Source organism: Oryzias latipes, chromosome 9 (assembly GCF_053564925.1).
Source record: "Oryzias latipes strain Hd-rR chromosome 9, Olatipes_Hd-rR_3.1".
NCBI classification, from domain to species: domain Eukaryota; kingdom Metazoa; phylum Chordata; class Actinopteri; order Beloniformes; family Adrianichthyidae; genus Oryzias; species Oryzias latipes.
This window is the reverse complement of record NC_136245.1, coordinates 2,921,920-2,945,808: the sequence shown is the minus strand read 5'-3', so window position 1 is coordinate 2,945,808 and position 23,889 is coordinate 2,921,920. Positions and strand designations below refer to the sequence as shown.

General features: G+C 41.9%; 2 protein-coding genes across 2 annotated transcripts; one reads left to right on the top strand and one right to left on the bottom strand.

Moving 5' to 3' along the window:
* Positions 1 to 1,776: 1,776 nt before the first annotated feature.
* LOC101169090 (phospholipase A and acyltransferase 3) lies at positions 1,777 to 10,276 on the top strand. Its single transcript, XM_011494075.4, has 6 exons — positions 1,777 to 1,914; positions 4,834 to 4,876; positions 5,253 to 5,311; positions 5,454 to 5,562; positions 5,775 to 6,025; positions 7,406 to 10,276. Exons 2-6 carry the CDS (start codon positions 4,864 to 4,866, stop codon positions 7,517 to 7,519), a joined length of 546 nt encoding a protein of 181 aa, XP_011492377.1. The 5' UTR covers positions 1,777 to 1,914; positions 4,834 to 4,863; the 3' UTR covers positions 7,520 to 10,276.
* Positions 10,277 to 11,396: 1,120 nt separating this feature from the next.
* On the bottom strand, positions 11,397 to 20,075 carry LOC144994375 (modulator of apoptosis 1-like). The gene is made up of 2 exons (XM_078952122.1): positions 19,808 to 20,075; positions 11,397 to 19,542 (listed from the first exon to the last, which is right to left on the bottom strand). The coding sequence occupies exon 2, from the start codon at positions 18,728 to 18,730 to the stop codon at positions 17,618 to 17,620; it is 1,113 nt and encodes a 370-aa protein (XP_078808248.1). The 5' UTR covers positions 18,731 to 19,542; positions 19,808 to 20,075; the 3' UTR covers positions 11,397 to 17,617.
* Positions 20,076 to 23,889: the final 3,814 nt, after the last annotated feature.

Here is a 23,889-nt window from a genome sequence, read left to right as displayed (position 1 = left end):
TTCTGGTTCCGATCTTTAAGAACAAGGGTGACACGCAGAACTGCAGCAACTATAGAGGAATAAAGTTGATGAGCCACACAATGAAGCTGTGGGAAAGAGTAGTGGAAGCCAGGCTTAGGAAGAAGGTGGAGATTTGTGAGCAGCAGTATGGTTTCATGCCCCGTAAGAGCACCACTGATGCCATTTTTGCTTTGAGAATGTTGATGGAAAAGTACAGAGATGGTCAGAAGGAGCTGCATTGTGTGTTCGTAGATTTAGAGAAGGCGTATGACAGGGTGCCGAGGGAGGAGCTGTGGTACTGTATGAGGTCGTCTGGAGTGGCAGAGAAGTATGTCAGAGTAGTTCAGGACATGTATGAGAGAAGTATGACGGTGGTGAGATGTGCTGCAGGTCAGACAGAGGAGTTCAAGGTGGAGGTGGGACTACACCAAGGATCAGCTTTGAGTCCTTTTTTGTTTGCTATGCTGATGGACAGGCTGACAGACGAGGTAAGACAGGAATCTCCCTGGACAATGATGTTTGCGGATGACATTGTAATTTGCAGTAAGAGTAGAGAGCAGGTGGAGGAACAGCTAGAGAGGTGGAGGTTTGCTCTGGAAAGAAGAGGCATGAAGGTCAGTCGCAGTAAGATAGAATACATGTGTCTGAACGAGAGGGATGAAGGTAGAAGCGTTAGGTTACAGGGGGCTGAGGTGAAGAAGGTGCAGGAGTTTAAGTACTTGGGGTCAACAGTTCAGTGTGATGGGGAGTGTGGAAAAGAGATGAAGAGGCGAGTGCAGGCAGGTTGGAGCGGGTGGAGGAAAGTGTCAGGAGTGTTGTGTGACAGAAGAGTGTCAGCAAGACTCAAAGGAAAGGTGTACAAGACAGTGGTGAGACCAGCTCTGCTCTATGGGTTAGAGACGGTAGCAGTGAGACAGAGACAAGAGGCTGAGATGGAGGTAGCAGAGATGAAGATGTTGAGGTTCTCCTTAGGAGTGACCAGGTTAGACAGGATAAGGAACGAGTACATCAGAGGGACGGCTCATGTTGCCTGTGTTAGCGACAAAGTCAGAGAAGCCAGACTGAGATGGTTTGGACATGTTCAGAGGAGGGATAGTGGATATATTGGTAGAAGGATGTTGGAGATGGAGCTGCCTGGCAGGAGGGCAAGAGGACGGCCAAAGAGGAGATATATGGATGTCTTAACAGAGGACATGAAGTTGGCTAATGTTAGGGTAGAAGATGTTCATGATAGAGTGAGGTGGAAAAGGATGATTGGCTGTGGCGACCCCTGATGGGAAAAGCCGAAAGAGAAAGAAGATACAAATGAATGGTGAAAGTGGTGTCATTTGTCCTAGGAATAATATCTTTGAGGATATCTAAAATTACGATTACGGATAGGAAGAATGTAGTTGCGGATATCTGAAATGTTCTTTTTGACTAGGCAAAACTCAAATAAAGATATCTGCAACACACATCCAGTCTAGCCTTTTAATGTTAAAATGGCCTGCCATAGGTCGCGGCATGAAAGGAGCCTTCAGTGACGTTGTTTACCTGCGTAATTACGTACGTGAACCGCATAATAGGCTGGAGCAGTTAGTCACCAGTCACATTCACTGACTCACATTGAAAAATAGCTCCAAATACATTTTTATGTATTTATTTTATTTTGAATTCAAATTCGTTTTTTTCTTTCCTGTGCGCCGCTTAGATTTTCTGTGCGCGGAGAGTGTCAGCAGTGCGCAATTGCGCACGCGCGCAGCTGAGAGGGAACAGTGGTCTCGCCCGGAGAGTAATGGCTTGACAGCAGTGGAGTCAGGCAGTGACAGAAATAGATTTCCGGGAAACACTTGAGTGGAGAATAAAAAGGCTGTTCAGCAGCAGAAATCCTGCAAAACTGAAACCAGACTCAGAGAAGAAGAGGAGCTGCAGCAGGTGAGTAAACTGGAGGGAAGGTTTCTCATTTCTGTCATGATTCTGGATTGTAGATGTGAGTTTCAGTTCATTTACGATGAGAGTCAGACTCTGATGCTGTAATCTAGATTTTATCCTATGACTGTGTCATTGTTAACAGGGAGAAAAAACATCGAACCCACCAAGTTATTGATGCAAATGATAATGATTGGATGTTTAAACCTCAAATCTGATTAAATACTAAATAATAAACAGAAGATTTTATGTTGGAGTTGATCATTTATATGTGTGAAGTTCAGAAAGATAGTTTGGTTAAGTTTTTTTAATTAACTTTAAAACAAAACATATATTTATCTCACTATTGTTGATTTCTGAAAATTTAACATCACAGCAAAAAGAAAATAATATTTAAAAAAATTGTTTTGGGATCAAAGGTGAGATTTTATAACATTCAATAAATTTCTTGTTTATTTAAAAATTATGAATCAGAGTTAACTTTATGTTAAAAATAATTTAGAAAAAACTTACAAAAGTCACAAAGCCAACTTGTTTTTACTTTGACAAACTGCAAACAAATTTTAGAAAACAACAAATCAAAAAACAAAAGGAAATAAAAAAATCACAATTATTCCTGTTGAGTATTTTTTTAATGTTTATTTGCATCATTTCTTAATGGACAAAACAACAATAAAGGGATGAAAATGCAGATGAAAACGTCAGCTGAGTCTGTCTGAAGGAATCTGAGCTACAAGACAAACAGGAAAAGGAAACGGTAAGGAGGCAATTTGGTGTAATCTCAGGGAAACTCCATCTAGAAAGATCTGGATCAGAGAATCTTGTTCAACTTTCACTTTTGTTTTCCTGCAACTCCGTCCTCTTCAGAGAAGACCTATAAAAAAAAAGTGTGTGTGTGTGTGTGTGTGTGTGTGTGAATGTTTGTTTGAACATTATTGTTTGTGTACTGATGATTAAAAACTACACAGTGAGAGTCCACAAATACTTTTGTATTACCAGATGAGGGGTTTTATACAAAGACAGAAAGCAGCAACCAGCGTACGTCAGGCTCTGCTGTAAACCGTGCAGAGGGGGGGAGCATCATGACACTCCAAAAGCGCTGATAGCCATAACACTGATGGCTCTGTACGAAGCGCGTGCCACGGACACAACAGCCTCCTAAATGAGCTCGTATTTATCGGGTGAGAACTGCAGAGCTGATAGCAGGAGGACACACGGTATGGAAGCATTTGAGGAGCATAATTAAAAAGAAAAGGCAAAACCAGAAAGGCTTTTTCATTTTCAAAATGAAGCTGCATTTTTTGACTCCAAATTAAAATGAAAAAGGAATACTTAAAATGCTTTTTCATTTCCTTCCTCAATACAGCTTATTCTGTCACTTAGTTAAAATGATAATGAAAATGAGATTTGACATTTCATTTTCAAAAAGTCATCTGGTAAATGTGTAGCATAATTCATTTAGAAATGTCTCATCCGACTATTAAAATGGATTAATAGAAATTCTTTTTCATTTTTAAAATGTAACCGCCGCTGAAGTTAGCGTGCGATTCACAGCTTCTGATTCGCGAAGGCACTAAAGGAACATTCCACTGCATTTTTTACATTTAGATCACCTAAAACCGGGTCCTGTTCACAAACCGCTGGGCCTGGACTGCTCAAACCTGGATTCCTGGATCTTAATGCGGACACACAGAGAAAGCAGTGACGTCATCGCCCCGCCTCCCCTTTGCTACTGCTCACTGATAATGAATATTGCTACAGATCTTGCAGGTTGGATGTGAAAATGCAAATACGATCCCCTCTTTGCATTTTCGTTTTAATTATGACACAGAATAAGCGGTTTCAAGCAGAAAATGAAAAAGCATTTTGAAATATTGCTTTTTCATTTGAATTTGGAGTCATTTGATGCAGTTACATTTTGAAAATGAAAAAGCATTTCTGTTAATCCATTTTAATTGTCAGATTAGACATTTCTAAATGAATTATGCTACACATTTACCAGAGAACATTTTGAAAATGAAATGTTAAATACCATTTTCATTTTAATTAAGTGACAGAATAAGTGATGTTGAGGAAGGAAATGAAAAAGCATTTTGGTGGATTGCAGCTTCATTTTAATTTGGAGTCAAAAAATGCAGCTTCATTTTGGAAATGAAAAAGGATTTCTGGTTTTGCCTTTTCTTTTTAATTATGCTCCACAAATGCTTCCATAACACGCGGGGCGGCTTCAATAAACACTCCGGTTGTCCGGAGTGGTCTTCTGCCGGGGACATGATGTGCCGCGGGGCAGAAAGCGACTTTCTGGTGACAGAGAGTTTGCGCTGAATGACTTTAAACACGCGTCTGCAGTGACGTATTGGCCGTTCTGGATGTCAATCAAGTCCCGTATTTCTCCGTGAGGATTTTGATTGGCTGTTGGATTTTTAAGAAGTACTTTTTTTTAAAAATCTTTGTCTACCCTCATGTCCTTGAAGATCAACCGGTCGATCGCGATCGACGTAATGAGCACCGCTGCCCTAAACTCTTCAACTAATCGAATTGCTGCACAAAGACTTGAAAAGCATATTTTAGAATCAATCGTCCATCACACCAAATGCTTCTTTCCATGTTGAGCTCTTTGAGATTTGACCTCAAAGAAACAAATCCTCATCTGAATCCCTCTTCCCTTCAAAAAACATTCTTCTAAAACAATAACCTGATTTCCATCCTTCTGTGTAAAATCATTTCAGAAAATCCAAACAGTGGGATTAGTTTCTCTGATGTCTTTAAGGTTTGAATAAAATCACTCAAACTCTGCAGAAGTTCAGCAAAACACTGGCTGTCATGGTTTGAGTGATGCTTTAGTCTGCCCCCCCCCCCCCCCCCCCCCATCCCAAAAATCAAGTTTTATCTGTATCATGACTCTGATTTTGGCTTCTTCTGCAGAACAAAGTCTCTGTCTTCCTCGGCCTCAACATGAGTATCTTTTGTGAGTATCACTTGAATCTGTTTTACACAACTCATTTTCTCCCTATAGAAGCATCAAACTGTGACAAAAACATCTATTTTTGAAATAAAAGGCTGAATTTAGCATCAAAAGAAATGTTCTTGGCCTTTCTGAATTTATATTTCAATACTTTAACATATCCATAAACCTATTATTTGTGGTGTCATTACATTTATTGTTCAGTTTGTTCACATGTTCAGAAATAATCTGTTCTGATCCACTTTGTGTACAAATGTGTCTTTTGTCTCAAAAACCAGATCCAGTAGGAGAAAAATCTTCACCTGTTGAAGCTCAGATCATCAAAATTGGACAAAACTACTTTTTGATTGTTCAACTTTTGTGTTTCATTTTCTTTCAGCATTAATCAACGTATCCGTATCCAGCTTAGCCCACCTACTGAAGAAAAACACAGACAAGGTTTAAAAAAACTTCTTCTGACCCAATAACAGATTTATGCAGTGATAGATTGTTCTAAGTCTTAACCTGTTTAAACATTGGTTACAAGTTCATCAACTGTGTTCCTTCTTCTAGATTTATTCTCTGTTTTTTTATCTTTCAGGATGGAAAAGAAGCAAAACCTGGAGACTTGATTGAGATCATCCGTGGTAATTACAGTCACTGGGCTGTGTACGTTGGAAATGGATACGTGGTTCACTTTGGTGCACCCAGTAAGTTGACCAAATCCTAGAAATCCATCCATCCATCCATCCATCCATCCATCCATCCATCCATCCATCCATCCGATTGTTGTAGCAACTAAGCTGCACAGATCAAACTTTCCGTCCTGTTTAGGCTGAACAACAAAATGTTTCTCCTGCTGTGCTGGAATGAAGCCACCAGTGTTCCTCAATAACAGTTTTTCTCTCATTTCTCTTCTGAGATGCTCAGTCAGGTTCCAGCACTGGTGGAGTAGACGGCATTGTGATGAAAGACAAGCTTGAGGATGTGGCGGGAAAGGACAAGTGGAGAGTCAACAACAGTTTGGATAAAAAGTACAATCCTCTTCCACCAGATGAGATCGTGAAGAAAGCCTGTTCCCTTGTTGAAGTTTCACTGAAGTACCATCTCACAACGTACAACTGTGAACACTTTGCCACTGAGATGCGCTACGGCAAAGCTGAGTCTCGTCAGGTAGGTCATCATTGTTGGTGCTTTAGCTGTGAGCCTGACTGATGGACAGGAAACACAACAAGACTGTCTGTCAGAAATCAAACAACTTTCTGAGAAGTTTAGCTGTCAAACTTAGAATCTAAAGTGAAATGAGTTTAAAAAGAACAAAAATATTTCACACAAAATCACCTGCAAAGACAACACTTCTGTACTTTTATCAATGACTATGGTGATGTGGATTCAACCATCTGGACAACGTCCATCAATGGAAGAGAGCAGAAATGTGGAGATTGAGTCTAGAGGTGAGGGAAGAATGAATTGAAGCATTTGTGTGGCATAAAAAGTCAAAAGCAGAAATGCTTTTTCATTTTCAAAATGAAGCTGCATTTGTTGACTCAAAATTAGAAAAAGCAATCCACCAAACCGCTTTTTGATTTTCTTATTCAACATCGCTCATTCTGTCACCTATAATTAAAATGATAATGAAAATGGTATTTGGCATTTAATCTTCAAAAAGTTCTCTAGTAAATGTGTAGCAAAATTCAATTGGAAAGTTGATAAATAAAATTGATTAACAGAAATGCTTTTTCATTTTCAAAATGTAACTGCATCAAATGACTCAATGTGGGATGTGAAAATGAAAATGCAATCCCCTCTTTGCATTTTCCTTTTAATAATGACACAGAATAAGCGGTTTTTAAGTAGAAATAAAAAAGCATTTTGAAGGATTGCTTTTTCATTTTAATTTTGAGTCAATTGATGCAGTTACATTATGAAAATGAAAAAGTATTTCTGTTAATCCAATTAAATGATCAAATTAGATGTTTCCAAATGAATTTTGCTACACATTTACTAGAGAACTTTTTGAAAATGAAATGCCAAATACCATTTTCATTATCATTTTAATTAAGTGTTAGAATGAGCGATGTTGAAGTGGAAAAGGAAAAAGCGGATTGCTTTTTCTTTCTAATTTTAAGTCAACAAATGCAGCTTCGTTTTGAAAATAAAAAAAAGCATTTCATTTATTGACGTTTATTTTTTATTATGCTACAGAAATGCTTAGATAAATACAGAGGTCCAGTTTGAAACAACGTTTGATGAAGACTGTGGTGATGAAGCAGGAAGTAAAGACTCAGATTCATCGCTCCATCATGTTTGTAGTTTCATGTTGTCCTAAAATGATGTTCTTATCACAACAGCAGACAGTTTTTATTGGCTGCAGGTTTGTCTAAATTAGACAAATTTATGGGACATTGTAGAAATGATTTACAGCTAAAAACTCTGTAGATAATCTATATTTTTACTCTTCATCTTTGTTCCACAAATGACATGATGATGAGTTTTGGATCTTTGTTGTAAAATCACTGCTTCAAACTGAATGTGTTCGTTTTTGTTCCACAGGTGCTGCAGACAGTGCAAAGTACCGTTGCCACTGTAGCTGGAAATGCTGTGGGTGGTATTCCTGGTATTATTATTACACTGATCGGTTTACTCCGACAAAGGTCAACATCTTAATAACCCTAAAAGAAAACCTTGATGAAGTCATGAACCATAACCATTTCAATTGTCTTCCAATGAGTCGCTGTTGTGGCCGTGGCAGTCCTTCTGAGAGGAGGGAGGGTTCAGACTGGCATCATAAAATACTCCACGACTTCCTCTTTAGCAAAACAAAGCATTTTATTCAAACAATAGAAGTTACAAGAATTTCAGTACCCCCCCCCCCCCCCCCCCCTTTGCTGTCTCCAAAAACGTTAGTTACATTTTATACAAAAACAAATGATGAATTTCATAATATGATCTGGTCTTAATGTTATAAATAGAACATACATACAAATGGTAAATGGCGTATACTTATATAGCGCTTTTCTACCTACAAGGCCCAAAGCTCTTTAGAGTCACAGTCCCATTCACCCATTCATTCACACACTGGCGGCCTCCAGAGTCAGGTGGGTTTCAGTGTCTTGCCCAAGGACACTTCAATACATGGGCAGGAATCAAACCTGCAACTTCCGAAGAGGTGTCGACCTTCCTGCCACTGCACCACAGCCACCCCACCGACAGAAATTAGACTGAATCTGGCTTCAACAAGCAGTTTTCCTTTATTTTTTTTTATTTATTTAGTCGTTTACTGTTGGAACATTCATATTATACAGAGATTGAGACTATCTATATAATATAAACACACTAGCAGTTAGGATCATTTTTCAACAAACAGTTGAAATGATCACAGCATCATTATAGCATGAATTATCAAGTCAAGTAACTTTATTTGTCAAGAGCTACAATGTTGACACATACATAGAAATTGAAATTGCGTTTTCTCTTCATCTTCAGTTAAACGGGGAGACACCTTCAAATTGCACAATAAACAAACTACAAATAGAAGAGGCCTAAATATAAATAGTACAAAAAAATAAAAGTAAAAAAATGAGGAGAGAATAAAGTGACTAGAGAATAAAGTGACTGAAGTACAGTACTTAAATTTTTAACGGCACTAGAGGACTGGTGGAAGGTGCAGTCAGTGCTGATGAGGTAGGTGACGTGTGTGCGTCAGGGATCAGCAGAGCAGGAGGGCAACAGGGCAGCAGGAGGGGAGGGGGGGCAGGGCTGGGAGAGAGTTCAGCTTCCTGACAGCCTGGAGGAGAAAACTGTCTCTGAGTCTGCTGGTCCTGGCCTGAAGACTGCGTGGTCTTCTCCCAGATGGAAGCAGACTGAAGGAGCTGTGGGATGGATGGGTGGGGTCAGCTGCAATGCAGAGGGCTTTACGGGTCAGGCGGGTGTTGTAGATGTCCTGGAGGGAGGGGAGGGGGGCACCGATGATCCTCTCAGCTGCCCTCACGATGCATTGGAGGGACTTCCGGCAGGACGCGTTGCAGGCGACATACCACACCGTGATGCAGCTGGTGAGGATGCTCTCCACGGCATCTCTGTAGAACGTGTGCATGATGGGGGAGGGACTTTTGCTTTCTTGAGTTTACGGAGGAAGTAGAGACGCTGCTGTGATTTCCCAGCTGGTGATGCGATGTTCTCGGACCAGGAGAGGTTTTCTGTGATGTGCACACCCAGGAACTTGGTGCTGCTCTCTGTTTCCACCGTAGTGTTGTTGATGGTCAGAGGAGCATGCTGAGTGTGGCCTCTCCTGAAATCCACCACCATCTCCTTCGTCTTCTCCACGTTCAGGAGGAGATTATGGTCTCTGCACCAACCGGCCAGGTGGTTCACCTCACTCCTGTAGTTTGTCTCATCGCCGCTCCTGATGAGACCCACCACTGTGGTGTCGTCGGCAAACTTAACGTAAATGTTGGAGCTGTGTGTCGGAGTGCAGTCGTGGGTCAGCAGGGTAAAGAGGAGGGGGCTCAGCACACATCCTTGGGGAGCCCCCATGTTCATCATGATAGTGCTGGATGTGTTGCTGCCGACTCGCACTGCTTGTGGTTTCCCCGTCAGGAAGTCTAGCAGCCAGTTGCACAGAGGTGTGTTGAGCCCCAGCTGAGCCAGTTTGTGGGTGAGCTGCTGGGGGATGATGGTGTTGAATGCTGAACTGAAGTCAATGAACACCATCCTGACATATGAGTCCTAACATCCTAACATGATCTGAAGATTTAATTTTTTAAGGTAACTCAATAAATATTTCTGTAACTTTTTCGCTTTGGAAAAAACAAAAGGGAAAGTCCTGTCCAAGTTAACATGGTTAAAGTCCCCAGTGATAACTATAAATGCATTTGATTGATGTTCCTGTAGCCGGGAAATGGTGTTGCTGATGACGTCAGCATCAGCTGATGGTGGAATGTAAACAGTAACCACGATGGTGGATGTAAACTCCCGGGGCAAATAATAAGGCCGCCATCCGACCGTCAAGAGTTCAACGTTCAGGCTACAGAGTCGCTCCTTGACACAAACATGTGTTGGATGGCACCATCGCTCATTCACGTACAGTATTATTCCCCCTCCTTTCTTCTTACCGGATACAGTGGCGTCTCTGTCCGCCCGCACGGTCACAAAGCCGGGTAAGGCGAAACTATGGTCCGAGAAATGTGGATGGAGCCACGTCTCAGTGAAACATAGTACTGCTCTCCTGGTATTCCCTCTGTGTGTTGATTGTCGCTGCCATCTCATCGGTCTGCTCTTGAGAGCATACATTCCCTGTGATTCCATGCTGTTTGTAGTGTATTGGAGGTGTTATACGCTTTGTGTCTACAGGTGTCGCTGTGAGATTTGAGCTTGTATTGTGGTGCAGTAAAAGACAACTGAATAAACAGAATAAACTGAAAACTTAACTCCTTACACGTCTTATATTACATGGTGTCAGAAGTGAAGAAACTTAGCAGGAAAGAGGAAGAGAATGGAGCAGATGAAACCACCGACTTCACTAAGTCTAGAAGGAAATCTTGCGGAAAATTGGAGGGTCTGGATCCAGAGATTGAACTTTTCCTTGTCGCCAGCGGAATCGATGAAAAGTCCAACGCGGTGAAAAGAGCCACATTCCTGCACGTGGCTGGGGACGAAGCAATTAAGGTATTCAACACCTTTAACTTTGATGAAGACTTCGATGACTACGATGTGATGAAAGAGATGTTCAGGCAACATTGTGAGCCAAGAAAAAATGTGACGTATTTTAGACACCCATTCTCCACATGCCTGCAAAGAAAATCAGAAACTGTTGATGCGTATGTGACTGATTTGAAAAATAAAGCAAGAGACTGTGAGTTTGAGCATCTCACTGACTCACTGATACGGGATAGAGTCGTTTGTGGGATAATGGATGATCAAGTTAGAGGACGACTATTACGACAACCTGACATCACGCTACAAAAAGCAATAGACATTTGTAGAGCCAGTGAGTTAAGCCGGAGTCAGCTCAAAAGTCTGCATGAGGAGGTTGAAATTCCAATTCATAAAGTCACCAAGCAAAAACAACATGAGAGAAAGAAAGAGGATGGATTAAAGTCACAGAGCATAAAGATGAGAAATCAAGGAAAGTGCACTGGATGTAGGTACAAGCATGAGCCAAGAAAATGTCCTGCTTATGGACAAGTGTGCAAAGCCTGCTACAGAAAAAATCATTATGCAAAAATGTGTAATTCACAAAGACAACAAGATAACCAAAAGTGCAACAGATAAACAAGGCTGAGGCATTTGATCAAGAATTTTTCATTGGCTCCATACAAGCAGAAAAACATGAACCTGCAGTCTTGCAGATTAATGCTGAGGGAGCAAAGAAAGAAAAGTGGCATGAAAGTGTAACCCTGCCTACCTGGATAACCCTAGGTGGGAGGTCAACTAAGCTCGCAATGTGAACTTCTTTCTTTATACTCAAGGTTTGTACAGGAGGAATGCGGTAGTAGATACTAATTACCCTTCCGACCCACAATAACACACTTGACACAGATCAAATTGTAGAAAGGAAAAATAATCTATATTCAGATTTTTTCAAGTTATTCAGTACACATCCTTTCATGGAAATAAAATGTTGACATCAACATATAAATTGAGAACAAAAGTTAAATTAATTAAAAAAACAAGATACAATGAAAGAACCGAAAAATCAATCAATCACAACATAGAATAATATTCAGTATTTCTTAATAAATCACCGTTGGATCCAACAACACCTTAAATGGTAACTGAAAACAAATATCCTTTATGGAGTAAAGTCCTTAAATTCTGAGATCTCAGAAGAAAAAAATAGAAAAAACTGAAAAAGACTCCAGTAATGGAGGTGGGGGGAAAAAAGAAGTGCACTTAGAAAAATTGGAAAAAATAATACTTGCACGTCCTGAGACGGGAAATGAAGCTTTACCACTCCTTTGGTTTCGAAGCTGTAAGTCTGGGAAAATCAGGTAAGCTTGAGTTCAGGTGGAGCCACAGCAAAAGCGTGAATTCCGCGTAGATCCGGAGGAATTCGGTCCACTCATTGAAGCACGTGTCCACTCCTTGAAGCACGTGGAAAAAAACAGCCTACACACACGTGTAAGGTAGTTAGCCAACTCAAGTTTTTCTTCTTGCTGTATCCTCAAAAATAATATCTTGCACATTCCTACTCCTCAACATTAACAATGCAATTGTGCTTTTTTTTAAATAGAAATTCTCATTAAAGTAAACACAGAACATAAAATAAACATTTCTCTTCTTGGCTCCGTGTACGCACGCTAGCTTGCTAGCTTGTAAGCTTGCTAACTCGGCCAGCTTATTCAACATCAACTGAAAGCAACTTTAAACTCACCAAGATATCTTTTCATTCAAACACACTCTGTCTTGAATCCTTAAAACGATTTTCCAGTGTCTGGATCACTGCAAAGCTGCATTTGATTTTTTCAAGAAGCACGATGTCTCGTCATCTAGCAGTGTCGTCGCAGATCAAAGAAAAACAATGAGAAGAAACTTCCTCCTTCCTTGACACTTTAGGAAACGTCTCTCAAAAAGGGTGTCTCCCCCTAGTGTCTGAGTAAAGGTACTGTACATAAGATGTATGATTGAACATCTAAACTTAATCAGGGTTACACTCTCCCCCTCTAAACCGCATGAGTCCCTTCATGCGAGCGCTGCTGGACAGAGACCTGCAGTGATTGAAGAAGTGCAGATTCTAGTTGCCTGATGAATGTGCCAACAGCTAAAATCAGTGGTTTCCCCAACTCATCATAGGTAAGTCTGCGGGGCTGACGCCTAAGCCTACTTGAGTGTCTGACCTCGGGCTCCTCTTGTTGTAGTACAGCATGTTCAGTGCTCTCAGGCTCTGAATGAGGAACCTGTATGGGTTCTGGTTCAGGGATATCAATAATGACATATGCAGAGTCCTGAGCTCCACTCTGAGAAACAGCTGTGCTTAACTGTGGGGAGGTTACCAGGAACTCAGGCTGGACTACAGAACTTGTCTGAGCAGGTGTATCTGCATTCTGTAGAACCTCTGTAAATATATCAGTATGTGACGTGGCAGGAGTCTCTACTGGCTCACAAGCTCGATATTCTGGCAGTAACAAGGGACCCGTTTTGGTGAAATCTGGGACTCGTGTAGCTGGGTACAGTTCATCCATACTATCTGATGAGTCACTCTCTGGGTTGCTCTGGTATCCTGGCTGGTTTTGAGTTTTTTCTGATCTAGGTCTCAGCCTTCGTGTGACCTTAACTTGAGGATCTGGCTTTGCAGCATCCTGCACAGGTAAGAAACCACACGGCAACAAAAGATCCCTGTGTAAAGTCCTGTGAGGCCCGACTCCTGTTTCAGGTTTTATAACATAGACGGGGCTATCATCAATCTGTTTTGTCACAACATGGATTTTATGCTCCCATCTATCTGCCAACTTGTGCTTGCCCCTGATGTTAACATTACGGACAAGAACTCTGTCTCCTACAAGGAGTCTGGCAGCCCTAACCTGTTTGTCAAATCTGATCTTGTTTCTGTCTCTAGACCTCTGTGCACTCTCAGTGGCCAATGAATAGCTCTCTTGAAGACGCTGTCTGAGGCTATTGACATACTCTGAGTGTGTCTGCTTATCTCCACTATCAGGACTAATCCCAAGGACAAAGTCTACAGGAAGCCGAGGCTGCCTTCCGAACATTAGTTCATAAGGTGAATAGCCAGTTGTATCGTTTCGTGTACAGTTATAGGCATGGACCAATGGTTTAACAAAATCTCTCCAGTGGTGTTTTTCTTTGTCCTCTAAAGTCCCTAACATTCCCAGGAGAGTTCTGTTGAAACGCTCCACTGGGTTTCCACGAGGATGGTATGGAGTTGTGCGGACTTTAATTGCTCCTATGACTGAACAAAGTTCTTTAATGGTCCTGGACTCAAAATCCCTACCTTGATCGCTCAACAGACGACTAGGGAACCCATAGTGAACTATAAAGTTCTCCCACAAAACTTTGGCAATGGTTTTTGCCTTTTGGTCTCTGGTTGGTACAGCTACTGCGAACTTAGTGAAGTGGTCTGTGATCACCAATATGTTGCGTGTATCACGACTGTCTGGTTCTAAAGACAAGTAGTCCATGCAAATGAGCTCAAGAGGGTATGTTGTAGTTATATTCTCCATTGGAGCAGCTTTCTGAACAACAGCTTTCCTTCGGAAACACCGTTCACACTTCTGACACTTTTCTTCAATGTCCTTAGCCATTCCGGGCCAGTAAAAACGATTTCGAGCAAGATGTAATGCACGCTCAGCCCCCAGGTGGCCAATCTCATCATGTATGCCCTGTAGAGCTCTCTGACGAAATGATTGGGGAAGCACCAGTTGATAAACAGGTTTTCCATGATCAACCCACTGGCGGTACAGTACACCACCCCTAAGCCCCAGCTTATGCCACTGTCGCAGCAGGAGCTTCACTTCAGGGTGTTCTAGCCGGATCTCCCTGGGAGTCGGTTTTTTTGACTTTTCCAAAAGACGAATAACATGACCAATGAGTGGGTCACCTCTTTGAACATCACACCAATCTGTCAGAGTCATTGATGGCAGAATGTCTTGCCCAAAAGAATCAGGCACTGATGACGCATCGATTCCAAGTGACTCTGCAATGAGGGTGTCAGGAAAATACTCCTTCATGCCAACTGCCACATGACGCTGGCATATAGCTGAGAGGACTTCACAAGAAATGCTGGCTCCAGCTACATCCATGAGTCGGTTTTTTAGGTTCTCTATTCTCTCCCTCTCTTCAATGAAGACCTCATCTTCAACTGGAGAGGCTTGGGGTCGCCTAGACAACCCATCAGCATCACCATTCGCCTGCCCTGCCCTATACTTGATGTCAAAACTATAAGTGGAGAGGGCAGCTAGCCACCTATGACCAGCAGCATCCAACTTAGCTGATGTCAAAACATATGTAAGAGGATTGTTGTCTGTTAAAACAGTGAACTTGCAGCCGTATAGATAGTCATGAAACTTTTCGCAGACTGCCCACTTGAGAGCCAAGAACTCCAACTTAAGTGTGGGATAGTTTTGTTCCCTTTTTGACAATCCTCTGCTGGCATAAGCTATGACTCTGAGTCTCCCTTCTTGCTCCTGATAAAGAGCAGCGCCCAATCCTTGCCTACAAGCATCTGTATGAAGGATGTATGGCAATGTCGGATTGGCAAAGGCGAGGATCGGAGCAGATGTTAATCTTTCAATCAGCGTCTGAAAGGCACTGTCACATTCAGGAGTCCACTCATCACCAAACGGAACTTTTGAGTTGGGATCACCTCCCACACTGAGCCTTTTGTAAATTTTGCCTCTTTTCCGTGCTGGGTGATAACCGCCTGTTAGTTGGTTTAATGGTTTGGCTATCTTCGAATACCCTTCGACGAAACGCCGATAGTATCCTGCGAAGCCTAAAAAACACTTCAGCTCTTTCCGGTTTAAAGGACGTGGCCAAGTCTTCAGAGCAGAAAGCTTATCAGGATCTGTATGGACCCCCTGGGCGTCCACTACATGACCTAAGTACTTCACTGATGTTCTGAAAAAATGACACTTCTCGGGAGACAACTTCAACCCATAGTCTCTCAATCGAGTGAGGACTTTCATAAGTCGAACTTCATGTTCCTCCAATGTCTCAGAGAAAACGATTAAATCATCAAGAAAGACAAGTACCTCATTCAAATGCAAATCACCAACACACTTTTCCATGAGGCGCTGGAACGTACTTGGTGCATTAGTTACACCCTGGGGCATTCGGTTAAATTCAAAGAAGCCTAGAGGGCACACAAATGCTGTTTTGTGCTTGTCCTCTTCAGCAACTTCAACCTGGTAATATCCAGACTTAAGGTCCATCACTGAAAACCACTTTGCTCCATTTAAAGCAGTGAAAGTCTCCTCAATATTTGGGAGGGCATACGCATCTTTAACAGTGCGTGAGTTCAACTTTCTATAGTCGACACAAAGTCGGATTGCTCCGTTCTTTTTCCGTACCACTACGATGGGAGAAGCAAATGGGCTCTCAGACTCTCTGATAATCCCTGAGTCAAGTAGTTCTCTCAGATGCTGCTTTACAGCTTCCCTATCACATGGGTGAATGGGTCTAGACCTTTCTTTAAATGGGGTTTCATCTTGCAACCTAATGTGATGTTTGACTGCGGTAGTGTGTCCATGAGTCAGATCTTCCATCGCGAAAACCTCAGAAATGCTGTTCAGCTTCTCTGTGATGCGTACTTTCCACTGTTCAGAGACAGGGGAATCCTCCAAGTTAACCTTAAGCTGACTAGGAAAGGTTCCTCTGGGAGCATGCTTATCAGAGCCAAGTGGTGAGACACATTGAGCTGCTGATATTTGAGCAAGAATCCTCTGCGGATGAAGTGTTACATCATGTTTGCTCACGTTACGCAGAACAATGGGAACCTTACAACTAGCTTCACATGCAACATTCACCAGGGCAGGTTCGAGAAGCACACTACCTGGCAGCGAATAACATTCATGCGGCTCAAGTACAAAGCCAGCATGCTGCAGAGCTTTTCCCACCCTAACAATGCCGGTAGTACAAAGTTTCTGTTGAGCAGGAATGATGAGAGGTTTCCGCCCTCGCAGTTTAACAGAGTGGGAGCACTTATTGGTCTCATGAACCTGGGCAATATGCTGGAAAAGCTGAGCATAGCCACCATTTTCATTAGCTCGGAAAAAAGACGTAAGACCATCTCGCCCCTTACCACGTTTATAAAGTCTGTCAAGGACATTGGTGCCAATCAATAGGGGAATCTTACTGTTGAGATGATGTTCTGGAACCACAAGCACCAGAGCCATCAATTCTTCTTTTTTTCCTGTTACAATCTGAGGAAAAGAAATGCAGGCTTCAATGTAGCCAAGATAGGGCACAATCTGGCCACCTGCACCTTCAACTTCAAGAAGAGCCTGAATAGACTGAATAGTAACAGCAGACAGATACTTTTTATGAAAGGACTCAGAAATGGTGGTAACCTGTGAACCAGTATCAAGTATGGATTCACAAGGAACACCTTCAATAAAAACTGACGCTACACAACGAGGACCAACAAGTCCTGGAGGTAAGGGTGGAATAACATGGTAACTCCCCCCACCGCTTTCGGGTGTGATAACCTTACAGTCAGCTACTGTGGGACAGTTAAAGTTTGAACTCTCAGCTCCTGCGTGTCCCGCAGCAGGAGCCTTCAGTAGTTTAAAGATGACTGGGAGTAATTTTGCTGACGTCTGAAGTTATTTTGCCTTTCTCTCAGTTCAGCTTTCTTCTCCTGTACCAGGGATGGGTTGGCGTCTTGTGAACATCTAATAGCTATGTGGCCATCTCCGCCACACTTAAAGCAAAACCATGCCCTTGGCATTCCAGAGGGCACAAAGGTTCTCTGGAAAGTGGTGCTGGCTGCTAGACACCCACTAGTTTCAATGTTACAATCCTCTCTAGCATTTTGTGTTTGATGTGACAGTCTTTCTACTTGTTTTGTCAATGCCTCTATCTGTCTTTTCAGTTCAGTGGTGTCTTCTTGATTTTTGTCTCTGTTCAACTTATTTGGTTGTTTTGCAGGCTTTAAGTTCACGCTTTGATTGTAGTTGTGCGTCACGACAGGGTCTGCATCATGAGCAGGCATACCAAGAATAGAATGGGCATGTACTGCAGCTCTAGTGGACCCCAAGTGCTTCTTCATACGGTCATATTTTGCAGACCTGCGGTCTTCCTCTGTCCTCAGCATGAGGAGCAGGTCAGGAAAAAAGGTGGGTGGTCTTTCTTAAGTTCTAGCTGCAAACTTGTGATGAGGCTCTGATCCCAACAGCCTCTACAAAACTGACGAAGCAGCAGTTTACTTGCATCATTAAGGGAGGCTCCCCCTCTAGAAATAGCTTTGGTGAGAAGTGTGTGCAGTCTTGTGAGATACACAGAAGGTTTTTCACCATTATTTTGGCTACAGTTCAGAAAGGCAGCAAACAAATCTTCCCCATCCTCAACAACTCCAAATGCAGACTCGAGCTGTGCAATATATGCGCTGGGAAGTGAGTCTATGCCGAGAGGCTTTACTACATCAGTAGCAGGAGTTAATAAGCTCTCAAGTATCTTTCGCACTTTCTGGTTGTTGGTTAAGTACGGATCACTAATTAAAAGATCAACCTGAGTGCGCCAGGTTTCATAGTCAACTTCTCCGTTTGGCCGGGGTATGCGCCCAGAAAAAGTCCGAAGTCTGGGATGAGAAGAGGAATGTAGTGGGGCTGACTCACTGCGAATGACATGCTCAACAATCACTTTTTGAAGGTGTGGAGGATTCACAATACCTTCATCAATGGGGACAGAGCTAGCTTGAAAGCTAGGTGAAGGTGCACTAGAAACATGTGGAACTGACATGGGTGTAGCTGTCACACTCGGAGCATTGGAGGTGGTAGGTGAGGTGTATTCAGTACCTCTGCTTCCTTGTAGCTCATCCTGAAGTGCTTTTAGGAAACCTGCTCGGCTGTTTCCTGCAACCGCCTCAAGTTCATCCAAATAGCGTTTAGCTAACCGCCTCCCCACCTCTTCTTCATATATTCCTCGTACAGTTCTAACATGCCATGCCACATTTGGGTCATTTGGGCTGGGTATCTTACCCAAAACTATTGGATCAATCTTGGTGATGGCGCTGTCAGTTGAATATTCTATCAAGACTCTTCCCCGCACCCCGTTCTCCTCATCTGAGATCCTGACAACACGAGAAATATTGCCATTGACAGAAAATACTTGTTCGACTTCCTCATCAGTGTAAATGTCTTCAATGCCAGTGACTAAGAGGGTTTTCTGCCCATCCACGCTAAAACGGTCACACAGATCCATTATCCGTCTACTTCCGAAACAGAGAAAAGAGTGAATTGTGGGTAGGTAAAGCAACTAGCTATTGCATTCCTCCTGGCTGGCTCGCCACTTTTATGTAACCCTGCCTACCTGGATAACCCTAGGTGGGAGGTCAACTAAGCTCGCAATGTGAACTTCTTTCTTTATACTCAAGGTTTGTACAGGAGGAATGCGGTAGTAGATACTAATTACCCTTCCGACCCACAATAACACACTTGACACAGATCAAATTGTAGAAAGGAAAAATAATCTATATTCAGATTTTTTCAAGTTATTCAGTACACATCCTTTCATGGAAATAAAATGTTGACATCAACATATAAATTGAGAACAAAAGTTAAATTAATTAAAAAAACAAGATACAATGAAAGAACCGAAAAATCAATCAATCACAACATAGAATAATATTCAGTATTTCTTAATAAATCACCGTTGGATCCAACAACACCTTAAATGGTAACTGAAAACAAATATCCTTTATGGAGTAAAGTCCTTAAATTCTGAGATCTCAGAAGAAAAAAATAGAAAAAACTGAAAAAGACTCCAGTAATGGAGGTGGGGGGAAAAAAGAAGTGCACTTAGAAAAATTGGAAAAAATAATACTTGCACGTCCTGAGACGGGAAATGAAGCTTTACCACTCCTTTGGTTTCGAAGCTGTAAGTCTGGGAAAATCAGGTAAGCTTGAGTTCAGGTGGAGCCACAGCAAAAGCGTGAATTCCGCGTAGATCCGGAGGAATTCGGTCCACTCATTGAAGCACGTGTCCACTCCTTGAAGCATGTGGAAAAAAACAGCCTACACACACGTGTAAGGTAGTTAGCCAACTCAAGTTTTTCTTCTTGCTGTATCCTCAAAAATAATATCTTGCACATTCCTACTCCTCAACATTAACAATGCAATTGTGCTTTTTTTTAAATAGAAATTCTCATTAAAGTAAACACAGAACATAAAATAAACATTTCTCTTCTTGGCTCCGTGTACGCACGCTAGCTTGCTAGCTTGTAAGCTTGCTAACTCGGCCAGCTTATTCAACATCAACTGAAAGCAACTTTAAACTCACCAAGATATCTTTTCATTCAAACACACTCTGTCTTGAATCCTTAAAACGATTTTCCAGTGTCTGGATCACTGCAAAGCTGCATTTGATTTTTTCAAGAAGCACGATGTCTCGTCATCTAGCAGTGTCGTCGCAGATCAAAGAAAAACAATGAGAAGAAACTTCCTCCTTCCTTGACACTTTAGGAAACGTCTCTCAAAAAGGGTGTCTCCCCCTAGTGTCTGAGTAAAGGTACTGTACATAAGATGTATGATTGAACATCTAAACTTAATCAGGGTTACAAAAGTCTGATCGTCAATGAGAAAGTTTTCAGAGTCAGGCTGGATACTGGAGCTGACTGTAATGTCATTTCCATGAGGGACCTCAGAAAGCTGAGATTGGACAAAAAGGTGAGCAGATCTCATTCCAAGCTTGTTGCTTATTTAGGTCAAAAAATTCAAACTAAAGGAAAAATCATGTTGACATGTCAGTACAAAGATAAAAACTATGATATGGAGTTTGAAGTCATAAATAACAAGGCACCTGCGATTCTGGGAGGAGAGTCATGTGAGGAAATGGGTCTTGTCAAAAGACTGCATGTGCTTGAAACAGAGAGTGACATACGTGATGAATATGAGGATCTCTTCACTGAATGAGGCTGTTTACCTGGACTATATCACATCAAGACAGATCCAGATGTCAGTCCAGTCATCCATGCAGCCAGGAAGGTGCCTGTTGCTCTGAAGGACACAATTGAAACAGAGCTGAAAAGAATGCAAAACTTGTGAGTAACAACCAAACCTCAAACCTCAGTGAGCAGGGACTCAAACCAGCTCCAGGATAGGTCCAAGCCATACAAAACATGCCTGCACCAGAGGATAAAGCCGCGCTCCAGAGGTTCACAGGATTCTTGCAATACCTCTCTAAATTCATGCCTAACCTTCCAGACATCAGTGCCCCTCTGAGGAAGTTGGAAGGAATCATGGAATGGCACTGGGGAACAGAGCAGCAACAGAGTTTTGACAAACTAAAAACACTAGTCAGCCAAGCACCAGTTCTGAAGTACTATGATGTGAACAAACCAGTTACATCAGGGGTGTCAAACTCATTTTGGTTCGGGGGCCACATTCAGCCCGTCTGATCTCAAGTGGGCTGGACCAGTAACGTAAAAGCAAAACAACAGCTTTGTCTTAGTTTATTACTCAATTTGAAAAAATGCCTCAACCAACATAGTATCTTAATCACTTGGGGCCAATGGACCTCGAATTAAATTAATTTCAATTAAAAAAAGTTGGTCTATTTAATTTCATACAGACTAAATATTTAACATCTGACACTGAAGCAATCCAGAAACTTTTCTTTATGGTGAGTCTCACAGTGGTGCTGAATTTTATATTCTTTCAGCACAGCGATGTTGATGACATACCAAGCATGCAGGTTTGCATTCAGCATCATGAAAGAAAAAAAAAAACCTGTCAATTTTTCCTGGAAAGCTCTTCACTTCACTCCACTTTGACAACATTTTGGTCGTTAGGGTGTCACTACTGATCATCCTTATATCAAGATAACAGCGGTGAGGCTCATGGGGAACCAAAGTGCATCTTACCCAGACACAGAGCTGTTAGGTTTCACTTTTGGCACATGCAGAGATATGATGTTTCATCTGTTTTGCCTTTCCTTTGCTCCCCCAGTGGCGGAATTGTGCATTTCGGTTATTTCTTTAAAAAGTCATAACTCTCCACAGGAATGGACTAGAAACTTGCTTTCTTTTTTAACCATCCTTATGATTTTTACTCTTCATGTGTGGGCCGGACTTTACCGCCGGACTTACCACCGTATCCGGCCCGCGGGCCGTGTGTTTGACACCCCTGAGTTACATTGTCTGTGGATGCAAGAACAGAGGGTTTGGGAGCGGTGCTACTTCAGGAAGGACAGCTGGTAGCATATGGCTCCAGGGCACTACATGACTGTCAAAATCGTTATACCCAAATTGAGAAAGAATTGCTGGCTATAGTATTTGGCTGCGAGACATTCCATCAATATCTACGTATATGAAAGACATGTCCATGTAGAAAGTGATCATAAGCCACTGGAAGTGATATTGAAACAATTATTCCTCAGTGCTCCAGCTAGACTGAAAAGAATGATCATGAGGCTGCAAAAGTACAGTCTGGAGGCCAGAAACAAACCAGGCAAGGAGATGCATGTTGCAGACACTTTAAGCAGAGCATTTCTGAAAGAACTCATAGAAACATGGACTCATATTCAAGAACTCAAGGTTGGTAGTACCACACACAATGAGAATTGAAATGCTCAGAAAAGTCCATGAATCACACCTGGGAAGAGTTAAATGTAAGGATAGAGCCTGTGATGTACTGTACTGGCCAGGCATGGCTAAACAGATAGAGGACGTTGTGGCTCAATGTGCTGTATGTAACACACACTGACAACAATCCCATGCCACTCATGCCACATTCAGTTCCTGAGAGAGCATGGGAAAAAGTAGGTGTGGATTTGTTTCACTTCAATGATACTGAGTTCTTATTGTGTGTGGACTAATTTTCAAAGTTTTGAGAGATCGTCAAACTGAGTGGAACCACAAGCAAACACATCATCATTGCACTCAAGTCCATTTTTGCAAGACTTGGGGTGCCAGATGAGTTATTCTCAGACATTGGCAGACAGCTGGTGAGCCAGGAGATGGAGGTTTTCAGCACAGCATGTGGTTTCAAACACACCACCTCCAGTCCCACTTTCCCACAATCAAATGGACAGGCTGAGAGGGTGGTCCAGACGGTAACAAATATGTTGAAAAATGCACAAGACAGTGGTGGTGACCCATACTTAGCCCTGCTGGAATACCAGAATACGCCACTAGATGGGACTGGCCCTTCACCGGCACAATTGCCCCTTAGGAGAAGACTCAAATCAAAACTACCTGTGTCAAAGCATTGTTACAACCTGTTCTTCATGAAAATGGCAGGAGTGACTTTGTGAGGAGACAGGAAAGACAGAAACAATCCTTTGACCAAAGAACCAGGACACTGTCTGAACTCCAAGATGGGGAAAATGTGAGGATTAGGCAAGGCAGCAAGTGGGAACCAGCCACTGTGATAAATAAACAAAACCTGCCAAGATACATAGTTGCCTACATAGTTAAAAACCCATGTGGAAAAGTGTACAGGAGGAACCGCAGACACTTGCTTCAGACCAAAGAGACTTCATTTCCAAGGACATCACAGTATACTTTGTCAGAGAACGCCTGTGAGGTGGAATCAGATACAGTTCCAAGTGTTGATTCACCCAGCTCCACTCAAGATGGTTTCACTGGACCACAGAGACAAGAACTAATGACTGGCAACACTGAATGTACCAACAGCCCTGTGAAAACACCACGCTTTGGTCGGCCTGTAAGAATGCCTCAGTGTTATCAGGAGTGAAAAGGAAAAAACATGTTATGTACATGTTGAGAGGTTGCGTACTAAGGGGTTTTATATTTCAGTCATGTTGTAAGGTTACTGGTATTTGATTTTGTTTACAGTCTATTGATAAACTATTGATTTTGATTATTAATACTAGTTAGCATTTGATTAGTTAGTTGAGTCTATTCAGGACTATGGTTACTTTCAGTGTCTGTTCGATAGTCATAAGTAAAGACAGCGCGTTACCTGTGTTTTTTTTGTGAGTGATGACCACAATTTCTTCAGTTCATTGCACTTTACCATGGTTTCTGGTAAAAAATGTACTGTGGCTCAGGATCGTTTCTACTCGTTTTCTCCTAATAAAACGATACACTATGAACATTTTGTATAAAAAAAAACAAAATACTTAGATAAATGTACAATGGCACAGTGAATCAATAACAGTAGCAATGGTCCAGTGGAAAAGTTGATGAGATATGCATCCTGGGTTTAAGACTTGTATCCAACAAAAAATGTTTTATTTGCTTTGCGTTTATTTTCTTCATGTGATGTGTTTTGCTGTGTCAAGCACTTCTCACAGAAAACGTCACGTTGTGTTATTTTACGTTGTTTTTTTTTAACCATCATTAACTTTGTTTTGTTTTACATTTTTTCATCATTATTTCCACATTGAAGTGTTACAAG